Raw genomic sequence first — 20,848 nt, forward strand, 5'->3', positions numbered from 1 at the left:
CAGGCTCCATTCAAAATGTGTGTGTGTTTTTATTTTTTTTATTTTTTTTTAGAATTGCCGACAGCTTAGAGTTTGGATAAAGACTGTAGTTTGTATAGCCTACAACAATTTGGAGAGTGTTTACAGCATAGAGATTGGACATTGTTTGGACAGTAGAGATAGCGAGCGATTCCAGTTTATGTCACTCTTCAGAATCCTTGGAAACAGGCAGCTGACCGCTAACCCAGCACCCTGGTCTAATAGAATAGATTTCAGTGGTTTGGCCCCATACTAGCTATATAAGATGCATCATTAAGCAATGTACAATTTATCAGCATTTTCCTCCTGCGTCTCCCATGTTTAAATGCACTGCTGAGGACAAATTACCAGCAGCTGTGGCGCAGGAGACTGCGCCTACCAACCAGCATCAAGGAACTGCAACACAAAGGAAAATTACACACAGGAAACAAGCAAACAAAGTTTTGTTATTTGTGAATGTGTTATTGGTACTTGATCCTTACCTTAAACATTACTTTTGTACTCATAATATAACAATTGTATTCATGTAAAAAAAAAGATGATGCTATTGTCTAAGTTTATTCACGTATTAATCATTTCCTTTTCATCCATCCATCCATCCATTTTCTGAGCCGCTTCTCCTCACTAGGGTCGCGGGCGTGCTGGAGCATATCCCAGCTGTCATCGGGCAGGAGGCGGGGTACACCCTGAACTGGTTGCCAGCCAATCGCAGGGCACATAGGAACAAACAACCATTCGCACTCACAGTCATGCCTACGGGCAATTTAGAGTCTCCAATTCATGCATGTTTTTGGGATGTGGGAGGAAACCAGAGTACCCGGAGAAAACCCACACAGGCACAGGGAGAACATGCAAACTCCACACAGGTGGGGCCGGGGATTGAACCCGAGTCCTCAGAACTGTGAGGCTGACGCTCTAACCAGTCGGCCACCGTGCCCATTTCCTTTTCAGTGTTTCACACATACTTCTTATTTTCATTTTATATGTGACCAGACGTGAAATTGAAAAATATTTTCTCCATCTAGATATGCGTCCAAGGATGCTCGGCCCGAAAAATCAACTGATAAAAGTCATTGAGAACAACCGCACCTTTTTGGACTGTCCCTTCTTCGGTTCCCCTTTTCCAGAGTTACGCTGGTAAGTGTGTGTAAGTGTTTTGGGGCTGAATTCAATTAGAAAAAAAAGTATAATTTTTTTTTTTTCATCCTAGGTTTAAGAACGGTCAGGGCAGTGGCCTGGATGGTGGTCAGTATCGTGTTTACATGAACGGCACCCTAGAGATCAAACGGGCCAGAGCAGAGGACGAGGGCACCTACACCTGTGTGGCCAGCAGCATTTTGGGCATGGCCGAAAACCAGGTCCGCCTGGAGGTCAAAGGTCAGAGACAACATCTGTGCAGGAGTCAAACACAGCATCACTCTGTTATAACTTATCTCTCTCAGTCTGACACTGTGAGGTTTTACCTGTGTATCATTGCGCTGCTTTTAACCATGTGTGAACTCTTCCAATGTGCCAAATTGCTGACACTGCTGGTAAAAAAAACCATAGCTTTCTGTGCTGTTTATGAAAAGGTCATTAAACCAAGGGATTAGTTTCAGTTCACTGTTTATTTGTAAATTTTAATAATTTTCCTTTGTACCCAACTGTTCAAGCAGGTGAGTTCATCACATTCATTCATAAAACAAAAGGAGTTGCTTCACACACATTGGTTTTAGTCAACAAGCAGTTTGGTTTTTGTCAAATAAACTTTCATTATATTGGTTGTGATCCTAAAGTAGTTTTTTGGGGGGGAATACTGGATTGTCCTGATAAGCACATATGGGCTAAAATATGTGCCAGCAGGAACTGAATTTGAATCATTTATATTTGAATTTGACTTGCTACACTTGAATAATTGTATGGAAAAAAATGAATTTGGATCACATAATTTGAATTTGTATTGTTTCAAATTGAAACACTGCATTTAAAAACTGAATCTGAATATTATAGTTTGGAATTGAATTTATTAGTGTATGTATGTATCAAAGCATCCATCCATCCATCCATTTTCTGAGCCGCTTCTCCTCACTAGGGTCGCGGGCGTGCTGGAGCCTATCCCAGCTGTCATCGGGCAGGAGGCGGGGTACACCCTGAACTGGTTGCCAGCCAATCGCAGGGCACATAGAAACTAACAACCATTCGCACTCACAGTCATGCCTACGGGCAATTTAGAGTCTCCAATTAATGCATGTTTTTGGGATGTGGGAGGAAACCGGAGTGCCCGGAGAAAACCCACGCAGGCACGGGGAGAACATGCAAACTCCACACAGGCGGGGACGGGGATTGAACCCCGCACCTCAGAACTGTGAGGCTGACGCTCTAACCAGTCGGCCACCGTGCCGCTGTATCAAAGCAAAGCAAATTTATTTATATAGCTCATTTCATACACAAGTTAACTCAATGCGCTTTACATGATTAAAAGCATTCAAAACAAAACAAAACAAAAAGGTTATAAACATATAAAACAAAGAGGAAAAAAAGTAAAAGTACAATTAAAACAGCATACAGTGCAAGAAATATCATTTAAGAGTGGAATTGCTCTAAAAAGCATGAGAAAAAAGAAGAGTTTTGAACCTGGACTTAAAAACATTCACACTTGGCGCTGATGTCACTTCTGTTGGCAGCTTATTTAATTTGTGTGCAGCATAATAGCTAAATGCTGCTTCACCATGTTTGCTTTGGACTCTGTGCTCCACTATTTGACCTGAGTCTGTCGATCTCAGAGCCCTACTGGGTTTATATTCCCTGAGCATTTCTTTCATGTATTCAGGACCTAAACCATTTAGTGATTTATAGACCAGTAGGAGAACTATCTATTCTAAAGCTGACTGGAAGCCAGTGTAAAGACTTCAGAATTTGAGTAATATACACTGACCTCTTTGTTCTGGTCAGAATAGCAGCTGCAGCATTCTGAATGAGCTGCAGCTGTTTAATGCTCTTTTTGGGGAGTCCAGTCAGATGCGTGGATGAGCTTCTCCTGGTCTGCTTGACACATGCAAGCCTTCACTGTGGATATGTTCTTCAGATGGAGGAAGGAAGTTTTAGTAATTGATTTGATATGACTGTTGAAAGTCAGGTAGGAATCTATCAGCACACCATTGTTTTGGACTTGGTCTTTGGTTTTTAAAGAGAGTGACTCCAGGTATTGACTAACAGCAAGCCTCTTCTTTACTGCCCAAAACAATTATCTCAGTTTTGTTGTAGTTTAATTGAAGATTTTGGCTCATCAAGTTATTTATCTGTTTTAGACAGTGACACAACACCTCAATTGAACTGTAGTCATCTGGGGACACTGCTAGATAGAACTGTGTGGCCTCTGCATTGCTATGATAGTCAAAATTAAAGTTCTCAAGAATTTGACCCAAGGGTACCATATACAGGCTGAACAGGAGGGGTCCAAGAACTGACCCTTGAGGGACCCTATCGGTCGTTGCCATTCGATGACATTGAACAATTCCAATGGTTACAAAGTAACTCCTTTCCTCCAGGTAGGATCTGAACCATTTAAGGACTGTTCCATTTAGTCCTGCCCACGTTTCCAACCTGTTGAGCGGTATATCATGATCTACCGTATCAAAAGCCACACTGCGGTCCAACAAGACCAGAATTGATACCTTTCCTGAGTCAGTATTCAACCTTATATCATTTAGCACTGTGATAAGAGCAGATTCTGTACTGTGATGAGTTCGGAAACCTGATTGAAATTTGTCAAGTCCATTTAAGTTCAAGAAATTGCTAAGTTCATTAAAAATTACTTTCTCAACAATCTTGGCTTTCAAAGGGAGATTTGAGATGGGTCTATAGCTTGCTAACATGGAAGCGTCCATCCATCCATCCATCCATCCATCTTCCGCTCATCCGAGGTCGGGTCGCGGGGGCAGTAGCTTTAGCAGGGAAGCCCAGACTTCCCTGTCCACAGCCATTTCCTCCAGCTCTTCCGAGGGTATCCCTTGGCGTTCCCAGGCAAGTGGTGGTTTCAGGCGAGGGGGGCTGGGAGGAAGATCCTTAGATGTGACCTTGAGTGTGGGTTGGACTCTTAATATGTTGAGAGAGGTCAAATGTGTCTCGTATAGCATAGAGTTCTTTAGATTTTTTTTTTCCATGTTATTGTCAACCCATTCATCCATCCATTTTCTTTACCGCTTATCCTCACTAGGGTCACGGGCTGCTGGAGCCTATCCCAGCTTTCTTCGGGCGGGAGGCGGGGTACACCCTGAACAGGTCGCCAGCCAATCGCAGGCCGTTATTGTCAACATGAATGTTAAAGTATCCCATTATGAAAAAATAGTTGTAGTCAGTACAAATAACTGACATCAGTTCTGAAAAATCCTCCATAAATTTTCCATTGTATCTTGGAGGTCTATAAATTATTAAAACAAAAACATTTGGATCACTTTTAACTAAAAAACAGAGATATTCAAAAGAGCTAAAATTACCCAGTATAATTTCGTTATACTGAAATAATGACTTAAAAATAACAGCCATACCACCGCCTTTTTTTCCCTATTCGACATTTGTTCATAAAATAAAAAAATGCTGGTGTTGCCTTTAAAATGGTATTACAGCTACTTTCATTTAGTAACAAAAAATCCAGAACATATGTTGTAATGATGTCATTCATCAACATTGATTTATTACCCAGTGACTTGATATTGAAAAGAGCGAGTCTCGCAGAGATAACTGGAGACAATGGTTTGATAGATTCACATTTGTAGCTCTACTTTTTTTGCGCCATATTTATTTGACGAACTTTTTGTCCCTTGTAATTACACTGATGAAAAATGCCTGATCTCCGTAGGGGTCTGACTTAATCTGGAAAAGACCCCGCAGATATCAGTCAGATTCGCAGATGAGATTCTTCATGGATGGAGGAGGGGCCCTTGACATTTTAGTGGACGGTGGTTTCAGGCGAGGGGGGATGGGAGGAAGATCTTGGCGTGGTGTGCGTTGGATTCCAATATGACAATAGTCTTCATCGTGTCCGTCACACCTACAGGGAATTTAGACTAGTAGAGAGTGAGTTTTGCGTTGGGGTTTGCTCCAATGGGGCAGGGAGAGGTGTGGGAGTGCTGGCTCATCTCATTCCTCATTCGCTCCTCCGATTGTTTGGATGACCCTGATGAATCCGTCTGCGCCTGGTGTTGCCTTATCTCCTGTTCCTCCGATTGTTTGGCAACAACTGCATCTTTTTGTCTTTCAGCCGTGTCAACAAGGCCGCTGAATGACGTAAACAGTAAAAAATGTTGGCAGCCAATAACTTAACCCCTTGTCTATTTAGACAGAAACCGTCACAGATTGTGCAGTACACACTTCCTTGAGCCACTTATTTAATTGACTGAGCCTCGAGAAACATTCATCTCCAAATCGTACAAGTGGGAGAGGTCCACTTATGAAACCCACAGCAGCCAAACATTGCACTTTTGTAAGATCAATGAAATCTTGCTTCAGTACCTCTGGTTGCTGCTTGACAACATCCAGGGCCCCTGTGTGCATAATGACAAATTTCACAGTTGGGTGCTGATTAGTAATTTCCAGGATTTTTTTTTTGAGATATCAGACACCATGTCATTTGTAAAACACAATACTTTGGTTTTCTTCTCACTGCAAAAACATTTCACATCCTTGACAGCTCCGTCACCAACTATTTACATTCGGGGTACCATTTTTTTCTTGTATGATTTAGTTTTATACCTTTCCGTGGTGGTGGGGGATGAGCATTCTTGGCCAGGGTCTTCTAGAAGTGGCTCAAATCTATTTGTAAGTCTGATGTTTATGTTTTGCATTGACTCGCGTCCTTTTTTTCTTGCACTTCTTTGTAGCGACCGTCCACTCACTCGGGGTTGAAGCAGCGCGCAATGCAGACCAGCCGGATTCCTCTGGTGTTCTGTCCTCCCTTTCAGATGTTGTCCGATATCTTTGGGCTTTGCTCCCAGTAAATCCCAGGGAGAACTGCTGGATGATCCATTACCATTTCCACAGTCCACATCCGTCCTCTTTGTAGAGCTAAGTGGCTGTCTGTTAGCACACTTCTGCTCAACATTTTGAGACATTGGTAGAGTGGTTTCATTTCCCGACTGTCCATTTACATCCACATACACTTCAAGATGGTGAATTTTCGTTTCCAGGAATTGACATCCTCTGCAGCAGTCCATGACAGTCCTTAGTGGAAAAGGGAGGCATCTTGATTTCTGGTCTTGTTGATAATAGCAGGCTTGTGCTAATTAGCAGGCGATGCTCATGTAATGGTGAGAGGGTATCAGAAAATATTGGAATATGGCAACAACTGACTGTCTCTATAAAAAAGTAGTCCCACAGGTTTAAAAATATCAAGGAGTCGCTGCTTCTATTTTTATAAAGAAGAAAAACAAACTTATCAGCAAGAAAAAATGTAAACAGAGGCAAAGCAAGTTGAGCGAGTAAAAAAGTGTCTGCACTGTACGAGAGCGAGAGAGAAGCAGCAGATTAAGTAGAAAAAGAGTAGCAATGAAAATTGAAATTATATATTTTTACATTCAGTTAGGGCGGCACGGTGGCCGACTGGTTAGAGCGTCTGCCTCACAGTTCTGAGGACTGCCGCCTGTGTGGAGTTTGCATGGTCTCCCCGTGCCTGTGTGGGTTTTCTCCGGGCACTCTGGTTTCCTCCCACATCCCCAAAACATGCATGGTAGGGTAATTGACGACTCTAAATTGCCCCGTAGGTGTGAATGTGAGTGTGAATGGTTGTTTCTTTGTATGTGCCCTGCGATTGGCTGGCAACCAGTTCAGGGTGTACCCCGCCTCCTGCCCGATGATAGCTGGGATAGGCTCCAGCACGCCCGCGACCCTTGTGGGGATATACGGCTTAGAAAATGTTTGGATGGATGGATGGACATTCAGTTAGATCACTTAAGATTCTGTTTGACAAATTAAATTTGAAATAAGCTGTGATGGACATACAGGTACTGTAGGAATAGCAATCGATCGACAGTACACAGATCGACGATACACAGATCTCCTCTTCGGCCGATCAGCGCCTTCATTTTTGAGCATATGACGTAGGGACTCTCCGGAAAGTCAAATCTTCTAACCAGCTACAGCATTTTAACCTTTAGACCACCTTTCCTTTACCTTTACATATATGCAAGTCTCAAGCAAGTCCCAAGTCACTGTGGGAAAGAACCAAGCAAGTCAAGTAACCACTAACTTTCAAGCAAGTTGAGGAAAGTAATTACTTGATTTAAGCAAGTTGCAAGTCCAGTCATAAAATCTTGCTCTATTTGCAACATAGTAATATTTCTTTTTCAAAAATCATAAAACTAAAAAAGTATTCACACCTTATAAAAGTTAAATGAAGAACAACTGAGATTATGATCAAACTACCAACTTTACATCACAATTAATTGGCACGAATTTCAGATAAATGTTGTCTCACAGTATCACAAACACTAACCTTCCTTGTGCCTCATCGGTAGATGGGTAAAGGAATCAACGTTTTACAGAGCATTTGATTCCATTCATTACTCTTTTTCATGCTGCCTCGTTTTACTTTTGTTTTCATCAGTGTCGTGTGAAGTTACCTTTTGTGCAAAAATGCTGAGTTCCAGTGCTTACTCCTCAAAATAACAGGCTACATGCTTAAAACATGAAGTCAAGTTAAAACTTGCACATATAAACAATTTGATGTGATAAAACAGTCGCAAATAACTATTTTAACAATGCCATATATATTTAACTTTGAACTGAAACATTAATTCATTCATTCATCTTCCGTTCCGCTTATCCTCACTAGGGTTGCAGGCGTGCTGGAGCCTATCCCAGGTATCAGGGGAGGCAGGGTACAACCTGAACTGGTCGCCAGCCAATCGCAGGGCACATATAAACAAACAACCATTCGCACTCACATTCATACCTACGGGCAATGTAGAGTCTTCAGTTAACCTACCCTCCATGTTTTTAAAATGAGGGAAGAAACCGGAGTACCCGGAGAAAACCCACACAGGGATGGGGAGAACATGCAAACTCCACACAAGCGGGGCCGGGATTTGAACCCCGGTCCTCAGAACTGTGAGGCAGATGTGCTAACCAGTCACCCACCGTTCCGTGAGCTGAAACATTAATTAATCAATATTAAGTCAATTGGGTTATTTCCACACATTGCCTTTTAGTTCATAGGTTTGATATTGATAATGGTGATAAATAACCCTGAGCCAAATGTTAATTTTAGTCTATGCTGTGGGCTGCTAAGAAAATGGCTGTTCATAATTTGGACACCCCTTATTTAAACCATGCAAACATTTTGAACCCAGCCCCGTAAAAGAATCGGAATCGAGAATCGTTTGGGACCGGAATCGAAATAAGGAACCAGAATTGGGACTGAAATTGCTCAAATTCAAACGATGCCCAACCCTAATGGTGACAGCCTTGTAACTCCTACGGTTCTTCAGAGAACACCATGAGACAAAAGCATTTTTTCACCTTTAATGTGGCACATAACATTAGAGTGTTGCCAGCCAATCGCAGTGCACATATAAACAAACAACTATACGCACACGCATTCACACCTACAGGCAATTTAGAGTCTTCAATCAACCTACCATGCATGTTTTTGGGATGTGGGAGGAAACCGGTGTACCTGGAGAAAACCTACGCAGGTACGGGGAGAACATGCAAACTCCACACAGGCGAGCGTGAGCAGTGCAACATTTGTGTTAGCTTGAGGAGGAATGTAAACAACGGTGACAATGAAAGATGTGAACTCACGAGGCAAGTAGAATGGCTTATAGTTCAAAAGCTGCAACTCCAAATCTGGGCTGCAGTGTGTGCTGAGGTCCGTGACTTCGGTGCACCATTTTTCGTTGCTATAGAAAAAAAAATGGAGAAAGGTGCATAAGGACTGGACTACAGTTCATTCATGTAGACCCCTAAATTCATTTTAAACAGTGCTGTCTGGATCGATATGTGCTTTGTGCTGTTTCTACCCCTAGGTGTCAGTAAAGGGTTAGATGGAAAGATGACATAGCCACGTCGGTCTGATATACACAATACACTGTCCTTTCCTATGTTCAAAAGGAAGCACCTTTTGATCTCTTTTTGACCATGATGCAGGTTAAAATACTGTAGCTGGTTAGAAGATTTGACTTCCCGGAGAGTCCCTATGTCACATGCTCTAAAACAAAGTCACTGATTGGCCGAAGAGGAGATCGGTGTATCACCATCCATCCATCCATCCATTTTCTGTGCCGCTTCTCCTCACTAGGGTCGCGGGCGTGCTGGCGCCTATCCTAGCTATCATCGGGCAGGAGGCGGGATACACCCTGAACTGGTCCCCAGCCAATCGCAGGGCACATACCAACAAACAACCATTCACACACACATTCATTGACAATTTAGAGTTGTCAATTAACCTACCATGCATGTTTTTGGGATGTGGGAGGAAACCGGAGTGCCCGGAGAACACCCACGCAGGCACAGGGAGAACATGCAAACTCCACACAGGCGGGGCCGGGGATAGAACCCCGTTCCTCAGAACTGTGAGGCAGACGCTCTAACCAGTCGTCCACCGTCCCTGTATATCACCAATCGATTGCTATTCCTACAGTACCCCGATTTCTGTCACAGCAAATTTGAGTTTGAATTTGTCGAACTGAACCTGAAATGATCAAACTGAATGTGAAAATATACAATTTGAATTGTCTATCCATACATCCATTTTCCATGCCGCTTATCCTTTATTGTGGATAAAATAATCTTACATTCACATTCAAGTTTACTGGACTAGTTTCAAACTAATAAATTCAATTTCAAATTACACTATTCAGATTCAGTTTTTAAATACAATGTTCCAAATTAAACAATACAAATTCAAATTAGGGTTTTCAAATTCACTTTTTTTAATGTAATTATTTAAGTTTATCAATTCAAATTCAAATCGTAATGATTCACTTCCTGCTGGCACGTATTTCAGCCCATAAGCACTATACTAAAATCATTGTGATAGTCACACAGTTGTATGTATGTGTTCCTCTTCAAACTCACTTTTCCTTAGAGCCGAGTCGTATAGTTCGTGCCCCCGAACACCAGTCAGCCATCAGAGGTTCCACAGCTCGTTTTGACTGTAAAGTGAAGTTTGATTCCAGCCTGCCTGTCACTGTGGCTTGGACAAAGGATGACAAGCCTATCTATCTCGGATGGAGGTAATGACACCTTTGGGTGGCCCTCACACAGCTCTGAATTTTAGACCTGAACTAAAGTGCATATCCAAATGAGTAGCAGTTCAGTAATATGTGGCGGGGAGCATGGAAATATGGTATTTATGTCTTATTTTTCCATCTTTTTAACACACTTTAGCTTCGTATTCTACCTCATTTTGCCCCTATCCATACTGTCTTAAAACATTCTGACAGATTCTATGCAGTTATGACTTTTCTGATAAATAGTAAACCATAAATAAAGATTATATGCTATGTAATGATTTATCCTTTGTCATTGTCTACCAGGCTGAGGAAAGATGAGGAATCACTGACCATCCCTAACATCAACGAGGGAGATGAGGGAATTTACACATGTACTGTTAAAACAGAGATTGACCAGGACTCAGCCTCGGCCCGTCTTACTGTCTTAGGTACACTCACATACAGTACTTTACACAGCAGTGTTGGAAGAAAGCATTTAGCCTCACTTTCAGACACAACACTGTGGTACTCCATTAAAAGTGGAAGCAAATTCCACATGTGGAATAGACTGGCAGACACGCAAGCACACACACACACACACACACACACACGCACGTACACACTCACACAAAGCCTTTGCTGTTGTATGTTGCACGCATATCATGCATGATACTAATACACACTAATTACATTGCATGTACTTTAACTTTCCTTTAACTTTGCATTTATATGATTAAACAAGGCGGCACGGTGGCCGACTGGTTAGAGGGTCAGCCTCACAGTTCTGAGGTGCGGGGTTCAATCCCCGTCCCCGCCTGTGTGGAGTTTGCATGTTCTCCCCGTGCCTGCGTGGGTTTTCTCCGGGCACTCCGGTTTCCTCCCACATCCCAAAAACATGCATTAATTGGAGACTCTAAATTGCCCGTAGGCATGACTGTGAGTGCGAATGGTTGTTTGTTTCTATTTGCCCTGCGATTGGCTGGCAACCAGTTCAGGGTGTACCCTGCCTCCTGCCCGATGACAGCTGGGATAGGCTCCAGCATGCCCGCGACCCTAGTGAGGAGAAGCGGCTCAGGAAATGGATGGATGGATGGATGGATGATTAAACAAGATATTTTGTGTGCTTCGTCGAAAGTATTGTCGTAAAATTCAAAGTTGTGTGTACACCTGCTTTTAAACATTTGATACATTTACAGTGATGATTGTATGTTACTTCCATGAATAATATTCAGTATTTTCAGAAGATATACCGTATTTTCACGACCATCAGGTGCACCGTATTAAAAGGCGCAGTCTCAGTTACGGGGTCTATTTCTGTATTTAACACATACATAAGGCGCACCGTATTATTGGGCTCAGGCATGGTAAAACATATGATAGCCTGCATCCACACTAAAACAATGTTTTTAAAAAGGCAGCGGGAGCAAAACTGAGTTTGGTTGTACTTTATTGAAGTATTTAACAATTAATAATACAATTATTTGTACTCACGTTATTTTTTATCAAACACGCCAGGTTCCCTCTCGTCATTGTTGGAGTCAGTCTCGTTGCCGTGCGGCTCCTCAGAAATTATGCCGGCTTTTACGAAACAACAGTGCAGTGCAAGCAGACACGTTAGCCCAAGCATCCACAATCCATTCACAAATTGTGGCGTAACTCGCCCGGCGCTGCCTCCTAGTCAGAGTAAAGCTGTGTTCGCCATCTGTCATCCATCGCTCCCACGCCACTCGCAACTTCACTTTGAACGCCCTGTTTACACCGATGTCCAGTGTAGTTCCTTCGTCAAGCCTCCCGGAATGATGGAAACCTCCGAGTTATTGCACTCAGTCGAATGGTGACTGTAGAAAGGCTTCTCCCGGCTGTTCTTTGCTCATTAATCCATTGCTCGAGTTGGTCTTCCAACTGGGGCCACCTCGACTTGTTTCCGCGGAAACTCAGCTTCGTCTTCCTGACTTGGCGAAGATCGTTTTCCTGCTTCCTCCACTTGCGAACCATGGATTCGTTGATCTTGAATTCTCTTGCGGATGCTCGATTCCCATGTTCCTCCGTGTAACTGATAGCTTGCAGTTTAAACCGTGCTTCGAAAGCGTGTCTCTTCGTAGGTGCCATTTTCAGGGGTCCTTAGCCAAACCGATGTTGTTTTACACAATGTACATACCGGCGCTATATATCTACTGGGGGCGTGCCTTTAGCGTCCTCCTTCACGCGCACCGTTCCCCCTTTAACGGCCGGATGCTGTCCTCAGCCACGTCCGCCTTTCCTCTATATAAGCAGCGTGTCGGCAGGAAATGCTCCCAATCAGTCAAGCGGAGCGCTCATCACACAACAACATTTATAGATTTTGGAACTCGGTGCACACATAAGGCGTGCCTCATTATACAGCGCCCAGTCCATTTTGGAGAAAATTTAACACTTTTAAGTGCCCCTTATGGTCGTGAAAATACGGTACTTTATATATTGGAAGGGAAAAAAAATCCTCTTTTGCACAGGGGCTTAAATGGGCAGTTGTTTAATGGTTGATTGGGCAGATTATAGACAGGGCACAAGTATGAAACGTGTTTTCACATTCCTGGCAATAATTTGAAATCATCAATTCAAACGTGTCAAATGTAACTGTTTCTCAAACTAATGCCTAGTTAGATTTACTGTGCACCAAATCACTTCTGTTAATAACAACTAACCACTGTACACATTTCCTGGTCCTTGACCCCCCCCTTACAGAAGAAGCCTCCCTCAACCCCTCAGTTTCTAGTGCCTTGCCTCCAGGTAACATACAATTTCGATGGATTTTCTTCCCTTTCTTGTGTTTCATTACTGCTTTGCCTTATTTGATCTGCTTCACTATTCACATGTGCCTCTTTTATATTCTAATGATGATCAGTACTTCACATTCACAGATTTTGAAGTGACTGCATTCAGTACTATTTTTTTTTTATAGGCATGCCCCCAGTTATTTTCAATTAGTCATTCAGTAGCACAATAAATGTGTCTCGTTTGCTCATTGGTACAATAGTTTGACGTCATCAAGCTCTTTTGACTTTTGTTAGGAAGTGCACTGACTTTGTTCAAATCATCTTATAATTTTAAACATACAGTGGGTACGGAAAGTATTCAGAACCCTTTAATTTTCTCACTCTCTGTTATATTGCAGCCATTTGCTAAAATCATTTAAGTTCATTTTTGTCCTCATTAATGTACACACAGCACCCCATACTGAAATTTTTGCAGATTTATTAAAAAAGAAAAACTGAAATATCACAGAGCCATATGTATTCAGACCTTTTGCTCAGTATTTAGTAGAAGGACCCTTTTGACCTAATACAGCCATGAATCTTTTTGGGAATAATGCAAGTTGTTCACACCTGGATTTGGGGATCCTCTGCCATTCCTCCTTGCCGATCCTCTCCAGTTCTGTCAGGTTGGATGGTGAATGTTGGTGGAGAGGCATTTTCAGGTCTCTCCAGAGATGCTCAATTGGGTTTAAGTCAGGGCTCTGGCTGGGCCATTCAAGAACAGTCACGGAGTTGTTCTGAAGCCACTCCTTCGTTATTTTAGCTGTGTGCTTAGGGTCATTGATTTGTTGGAAGGTGAACCTTCGGCCCAGTCTGAGGTCCTGAGCACTCTGGAGAAGGTTTTCGTCCAGGATATCCTTGTACTTGTATTCATCTTTCCTTTGATTGCAACCAGTCATCCTGTCCCTGCAGCCGAAAAACACCCCCACAGCATGATGCTGTCACTATCATGGTTCACTGTTTGGACTGTATTGGACAGGTGATGAGCAGTGCCTGGTTTTCTCCACACATACCGCTTACAATTAACGCCAAAAAGTTCTATTTTGGTCTCATCAGACCAGAGAATCTTATTTCTCAGCATCTTGGAGTCCTTCAGGTGTGTTTTTAGCAAACTCCATGCGGGCTTTCATGTGTCTTGCACGAAGGAGAGGCTTCCGTCTGGCCACTCTGCCATAAAGCCCAGACTGGTGGAGTGAGTGTCATAGCAAAGGGTCTGAATACTTATGGCTGTGTGATATTTCAGTTTTTATTTTTTAATAAATCTGCAAACATTTCAACAATTCAGTTTTTTTCCCTGTCAATATGGGGTGTTGTGTGTACATTAATGGGGGAAAAAAAAGAATTTAAATCCATCCATCTATCCATCCATCCATTTTCTACCGCTTATCCAAGGTCGGGTCGCGGGGCAGTAGCTTTAGCAGGGACGCCCAGACTTCCCTCTCCCCGGCCACTTCATCCAGCTCTTCTGGGGGGGATCCCAAGGCGTTACCGGGCCAGCCGGAGGATGTAGTCTCTCCAGCGTGTCCTGGGTCGTCCCCGGGGTCTCCTCCCGGTGGAACGTACCCGGAACACCTCACCAGGTAGGCGTCTGGGAGGCATCCGAATCAGATGCCCCAGCCACCTCATCAGGCTCCTCTCGATGTGGAGGAGCAGCGGCTCTACTCTTAGATCCTCCCGGATGACCGAGCTTCTCACCCTATCTCTAAGGGAGAGCCCGGACACCCTGCGGAGGAAACTCATTTCGGCCGATTGTATCCTGTATCTTGTTTTTTCGGTCACGACCCACAGCTCGTGACCATAGGTGAGGGTAGGAACGTAGATCGACCGGTAAATCGAGAGCTTCGCCTTCCTGCTTAGCTCCTTCTTTACCACAACGGATCGATACAAAGTCCGCATCACTGCAGACGCTGCACCGATCCACCTGTTGATCTCCTGTTCCATTCTTCCCTCACCCGTGAACCAGACCCCAAGATACTTGAACTCCTCCACTTGGGGCAGGAACTCATCCCCGACCTGGAGAGGGCACGCCACCCTTTTCCGACTGAGGACCATGTTCTTAGATTGAATTTAAATGATTTTAGCAAATCGCTGCAAAATTTAAGGGTATCTGAATACTTTCCGTACCCACTGTACAGTGCCTGTGAAATGTGTGTTAAGATCTTGTTTACTTGCAGACCGCCCAGATCCTCCAATGGATCTAGAACTGTCAGATCCAGCAGCCCGAAGCGTTCGCCTCACCTGGATCCCTGGAAATGACCACAGAAGCCCTGTGACAGGTCACTAAACACAAGCACACATGCACAGACGCGCATGCACGCACACACACACATACACACACACACACACAATTGTGAATAGAATGATGAAGAGGACTGTTTGAAAACAAATTCTAATTAAATCAGGAAATGTATTTGTTATGGTCGGCAAACAGCAGAAGGATGGATCACAAAGTAGACACCACAGATGACGATCTATCAAGCAGAATTTATTAAACCAAAAGAATACATGAATGTGAAGTACACGACCTAAATAGTGAAACCGTAAAACAACGACGACAAGAGCTCATCATGAATAACAATGAGTCGGAGGTATTACACGACCAAAAAGAGGTGGACTGAGCCACGGTGGAAGGAAGGCATGAGTACTCCTAAACAACCAAAACAACATGATCTACACAAGGTAGAAGCACGAATCACATAAGTATTCATTTATTCATCTTCCGTAACTCATATCCTTACTAGGCTCACGGGCGTACTGGAGCCTATCCCAGCTATCTTCTGGCAAGAGGCTGGGTACACCCTGAACTGGTCACCAGCCAATCGCAGGGCATATAAACAAACAACCATTCGCACTCACATTCACACCTACGGGCAATTTAGAGGGCGGTACAATGATCGACTGGTTAGCACATCCGCCGCACAGTTCTGAGGACCTGGGTTCAAATCTGGACTCGCCTGTGTGGAGTTTGCATGTTCTCCCCTACCCGCGTGAGTTTTCTCCGAGTACTCCAGTTTCCTCCCACATCACAAAAACATGCATGATAGGTTAATTGAAGACTCTAAATTGCCTGTAGTTAGTTGAGTTGTCCAAATTAATGGTGGAAAAGGTTTTTAAAATGATTTATCTTGGTCGATCAACACAAAAACCTGGCATTTGAACAGGGATGTGTATACCTCTTAAATCCGCTGCAGCCTTGTTCCTGTTTTTGTAATCTGCCTGGTGAGCCTACAGTGTTGTGCTGTCTAACAACTCGAAAGAATATAGTATAAAAGCATTTCTTGGAGCTGAATTTGCCTTTTATAAATATTTTATTTTATAAAGATTTTATTTATTATCTTTTAGATTAAGGTGGCACCACAACTGGTTAGCACATCTGCCTCTCAGTTCTGAGGACCAGGGTTCAAATCCCGGCCCCGCCTGTGTGGAGTTTGCATGTTCTCCCCGTGCCTGCGTGGGTTTTCTTCGGGTACTCCGGTTTCCTCCCACATCCCAAAAACATGTGTGAGGATAAGCGGAAAGGAAGATGAATGAATGAATGAATCTTTTAGATTAAGTGACATTGTTCAGCAATATCTGAATTTGCACATTCATCCTTGTGAAGATAAGCGGTACGGAAGATGAATGTATGAATATATATATATTTTTTATTTTAGTTGACATTCATGGTCTTATTTACAAAATAAATCAGAAGTTACTCACTAGTTACTTGATTAGTTTTTTCACTGAGTACTTTCTTACTCTGTCTCAAGTAAATATTTGGAGAACAACTTTTTACTCTTATTGAGTCATATTATTCTAAAGTAACAGGACTCTTACTTGAGTAAAATATTTGGCTACTCTACCCACCTCTTGAATACTGGTAACTGGCAATGCTAAACCACAACAATGGTGATTAGCAATATAACCCCCCCAACCCCTCAACAAATGAGCCCCTGGTTGTCTACCTGGTTTGGATGAGTGGAATGATTGGATCAAGGATCCAGGAGCGGGGGACCCATTCATGCTGCTCTGGACGATATCCGTTTCTCTTGACAAGATATTGTGGGGGTCGTTGCGCCTTCTGGAATCTAAAATAGACCTTACCATGTAAACTGGCTCCCCATTGGAGGACACCCTAATGGAGGACTCAGCGGTCTAATGAAGACAAGCTGCAACAGAGCAACATGGAACGCTGGGTGAATTTTGAGCGTTAGTGGAAGCTTGGCAATGTGGTTAATGACCAGGTCAATTTTAAAAGGACGGACGAAACAAGGACCAGACTTCCAAGTAACCTCCGCCAAATGAAGATCCTGTGTGGAAAACAAAACCTCCTGACCGGCACAGGAAGAAGGAGCTGGAATCCTGTGGCAGTCTGCAAACTGCCTGCTGCGGGTTGCCGTACTCCATATGTAGTTTATCAAATGTACGGCCTGCGGACCAGAACCGGCCCCTCATGGGGTCCAATCTGGCCCGTGGGGCTGTAGAATACATTTACTGCTATTTTCAAGAAAACCGTTGTTGCTAATTTTGTCAACTGGAGGGCTCACAACACTTAAACGACATTGACACTTAAGGCTAAAGGATCCAAAGTTTCAAGAGCACACAAATATAAATTGCTGTGTCACCTTTGCACTACAGTTCTGTGAAAATAAAAGGTGGGTAGAGTAGCCAAATATTGTACCTAAGTAAGAGTACTGTTACTTAAAGTAAAGTAAGAAGTAGTCCTCCAAAAATTACTTAAGAGTAAAAAGTACACAGTACTCAAGTACTGAGTAAATAGTGAGTAACTTCTGATTTTCTTTTTAACCACAGCATGAACATCAATTAAAAAAAAAATAAAAAATTACAAAATTAAATGTGAATGTGCAAATTCTGATGTTGCGGTGTGTGTGTCAAAACATCTGCACTGTGTTTTATAAAGTTATAAGTGAGTTGAAATATCCGCGTTTGGGCAGACAGTGCCAGACAAATACTTCAATACATGAAAGCTGTTGTTTTGTTCATCTAAATGTAAACAAGAGTAGCACGCCATTGCCTTCATAATAACGTCGACCTTCCCCAACATGGCCGCCACGTAGCCACGAGAATCCGCCGGGCTAGCTTATATAGTGTTAATACCAATGCACGGGAAGCTCAATAGAAGACGTTGTGTGAGGTCATGTGACTTTCTTGGGTCGTTTGATTGGTGAATTAGTCACTGGCGCTTAAACTGGATTGGCACAAACAATGCCCGATGCGTAAATCGAAGTCGTAGTCTCGTGCACTAAATAGTTGATAAATAAGCAATAATTGATAAATAAAAGTAGCGAGCGACATTTTAATGGAGTAAAAGTACCGTTACTTCTTTACAGCAGAAGCGGCAGAAGTGTTTTTTCTGGTCTCGTCAACTCCTGTGACAGGCGGAACCTCAGGCCAAAGCGCTCCCATATTTGTCCGCCCCGGTGTAATATTCCCAATTACATCTGTGTGGGGCTAATGCAGCCCTATGGGGGGCACAAGCCAGTGCACACTGTCGGCTGGTCCCAAGCCCAGATAAATGCAGAGGGTTGCATCAGGAAGGGCACTTAAAACTTTGCCAAACAAATATGAGCGTTCATCCAATCTTTACAGTTCTGTCAGGTTGGATGATGAATGTTGGTGGACAGGCATTTTCAGGTCTCTGCATTCCTTCCTTCCATTTAAGGATTATGGAGGCCACTATGCTCTTAGGAACCTTAAGTGCAGCAGAATTTCTTTTGTAACTTTGGCCAGATCTATGCCTTGCCACAATTCTGTCTCTGAACTCTTCAGGCAGTTCCTTTGAACTTGTGATACTCATTTGCTCTGACATGCACTGTGAGGTGTAAGGTCTTATATAGACACGTGTGTGGCTTTCTAATCAAGTCCAATCAGTATAATCAAACACAGCTGGACTCCAATGAAGGTGTTGAACCATCTCAAGGATGATCAGAAGAAATGGACAGCACCTGAGTTAAATATATGAGTGTCACAGCAAAGGGTCTGAATAATTATGGCTGTGTGATATTTCAGTTTTCAGTCTTTTTTAATAAATCTGCAAAACTGTCAACAATTCCATTTTTTTCCCTGTCAATATGGGGTGCTGTGTGTACATTAATGAGAAAAAAAGCTGGTTGAAGTGAGTGTTGCGCGGCTTTTCTGGTAGGAAAATGGAGAAGGAGACATGGGGATGGAACCTCAAAGTACAGGAAATCATAAATGGAAAAAGGTTAGCTAAGAAGAAGTGGGACACTGAAAGGACTGAGGAGAGGAGAAAGCAATACATGGAGATGCGACGTAGGGCGAAGGTAGAGGTGGCAAAGGCCAAACAAGAGGCATATGATGACATGTATGCCAGGTTGGACACTAAAGGAGGAGAAAAAGATCTATACAGGTTGGCTAGATAGAGGGATGGAGATGGGAAGGATGTGCAGCAGGTTAGGGTGATTAAGGACAGAGATAGAAATGTGTTGACTGGTGCCAGCAGTGTGCTGGATAGATGGAAAGAATACTTTGAGGAGTTGATGAATGAGGAAAATCAGAGAGAAAGTAGAGTAGAAGAGGCAAGTGTGGTGGACCAGGAAGTAGCAATGATTAGTAAGGGGTAATTTAGAAAGGCACTAAAGAGGATGAAAATTGGAAAGGCAGTTGGTCCTGATGACATACCTGTGGAGGTATCTAGGAGAGGTGGCTGTAGAGATTTTGACCAACTTATTCAACAGAATTCTAGTGAATGGAGGAAATGTGTGCTGGTGCCCATTTTTAAGAACAAAGGTGATGTGCAGAGCTGTGGTAACTATAGAGGAATAAAGTACACGAGCCGCACAATGAAGTTATGGGAAAGAGTAGTGGACTATGTAAGTATGTTAGAATAGTACAGGACATGTATGAGGGCAGCAGAACAGTGGTGAGGTGTGCTGTAGGTGTTACAGAGGAGTTTAAGGTAGAGGTGGGACTGCATCAGGGATCAGTCCTAAGCCCCTTCTTGTTTGCAGTGGTGATGGATAGGCAGACAGATGAGGTTAGATCGGCGTCCCCGTGCACCATGATGTTCGCAGATGACATTGTGATCTGGAGTGAAAGCCGGGAGGAGGTGGAGGAACAGTTAGAAAGGTGGAGGCATGCACTGGAAAGAAGAGGAAGGAAGATTAGCCGAATTAAGATATATGTGCATGAATGAGAGGGGTGGAGGGGGAAGAGTAAGGCTACAGGGAGAAGAGATAGCAAGGGTGGAGGACTCGAATTACTTGAGGTCAACAGTCCAGAGCAATGGTGAGTGTGGTCAAGAAGTGAAGAAACGAGTGCAAGCAGGTTGGAATGGGTTGCGGAAGGTGTCTGGTGTGTTATGTGACAGAAGAGTCTCTGTGAGGATGAAGGGCAAAGTTTATAAGACAGTGGTGAGGCCAGCCATGATGTACGGATTAGAGATAGTGGCATTGAAGAGACAACAGGAAGGAGAGCTGGAGGTGGCGGAAATGAAGATGTTGAGGTTCGTTCTCGGAGTGACCAGGTTGGATAAAATTAGAAATGAGCCCATCAGAGGGACAGCCAAGGTTCGATGTTTTGGAGTTAGAGAGAGCAGACTTCGATGGTTTGGACACATCCAGAGGAGAAATAGTGAGTATATTGGTAGAAGGATGTTGAGGTTCACTCTGGGAGTTACCAGGTTGGATAAAATCAGAAATGAGCTCATCAGAGGGACAGCCAAGATTAGATGTTTTGGAGACAAAGTTAGAGCGCGCAAACTTTGATGGTTTGGACACGTCTAGAGGAGAGAGAGTCAGTATATTGGTAGAAGGATGATGAGGATGGAGCTGCCAGGCAAGAGAGCTCGAGGAAGACCAAACAGAAGGTTGATAGATGTAGTGAGGG

The 20,848-nt window shown here is 43.3% G+C and overlaps 1 protein-coding gene across 24 annotated transcripts in view; it reads left to right on the forward strand.

The window, feature by feature from the left end:
- The window catches only part of nfasca (neurofascin homolog (chicken) a), a 208,048-nt gene that overhangs the window by 121,889 nt on the left and 65,311 nt on the right, over positions 1–20,848 (forward strand). For 19 of the 24 annotated variants that reach the window (XR_009790021.1, XR_009790019.1, XR_009790020.1 and 16 more), the window contains 6 exons: positions 1,044–1,155; positions 1,229–1,395; positions 10,082–10,229; positions 10,533–10,657; positions 12,930–12,974; positions 15,175–15,276. Coding sequence is in view for 21 of the 24 variants with exons in the window: in XM_061783730.1 (XP_061639714.1) it covers positions 1,044–1,155; positions 1,229–1,395; positions 10,082–10,229; positions 10,533–10,657; positions 12,930–12,974; positions 15,175–15,276 (699 nt within the window). In the remaining 3 variants the exon portion in view is untranslated. The remainder of the gene's footprint in view (positions 1–1,043; positions 1,156–1,228; positions 1,396–10,081; positions 10,230–10,532; positions 10,658–12,929; positions 12,975–15,174; positions 15,277–20,848) is intronic. The other 5 variants (XM_061783734.1, XM_061783750.1, XM_061783751.1 and 2 more) reach the window with 2 other exon arrangements.

The sequence above is a fragment of the Phyllopteryx taeniolatus genome, chromosome 9 (assembly GCF_024500385.1).
Source record: "Phyllopteryx taeniolatus isolate TA_2022b chromosome 9, UOR_Ptae_1.2, whole genome shotgun sequence".
Taxonomy (NCBI): Eukaryota; Metazoa; Chordata; class Actinopteri; order Syngnathiformes; family Syngnathidae; genus Phyllopteryx; species Phyllopteryx taeniolatus.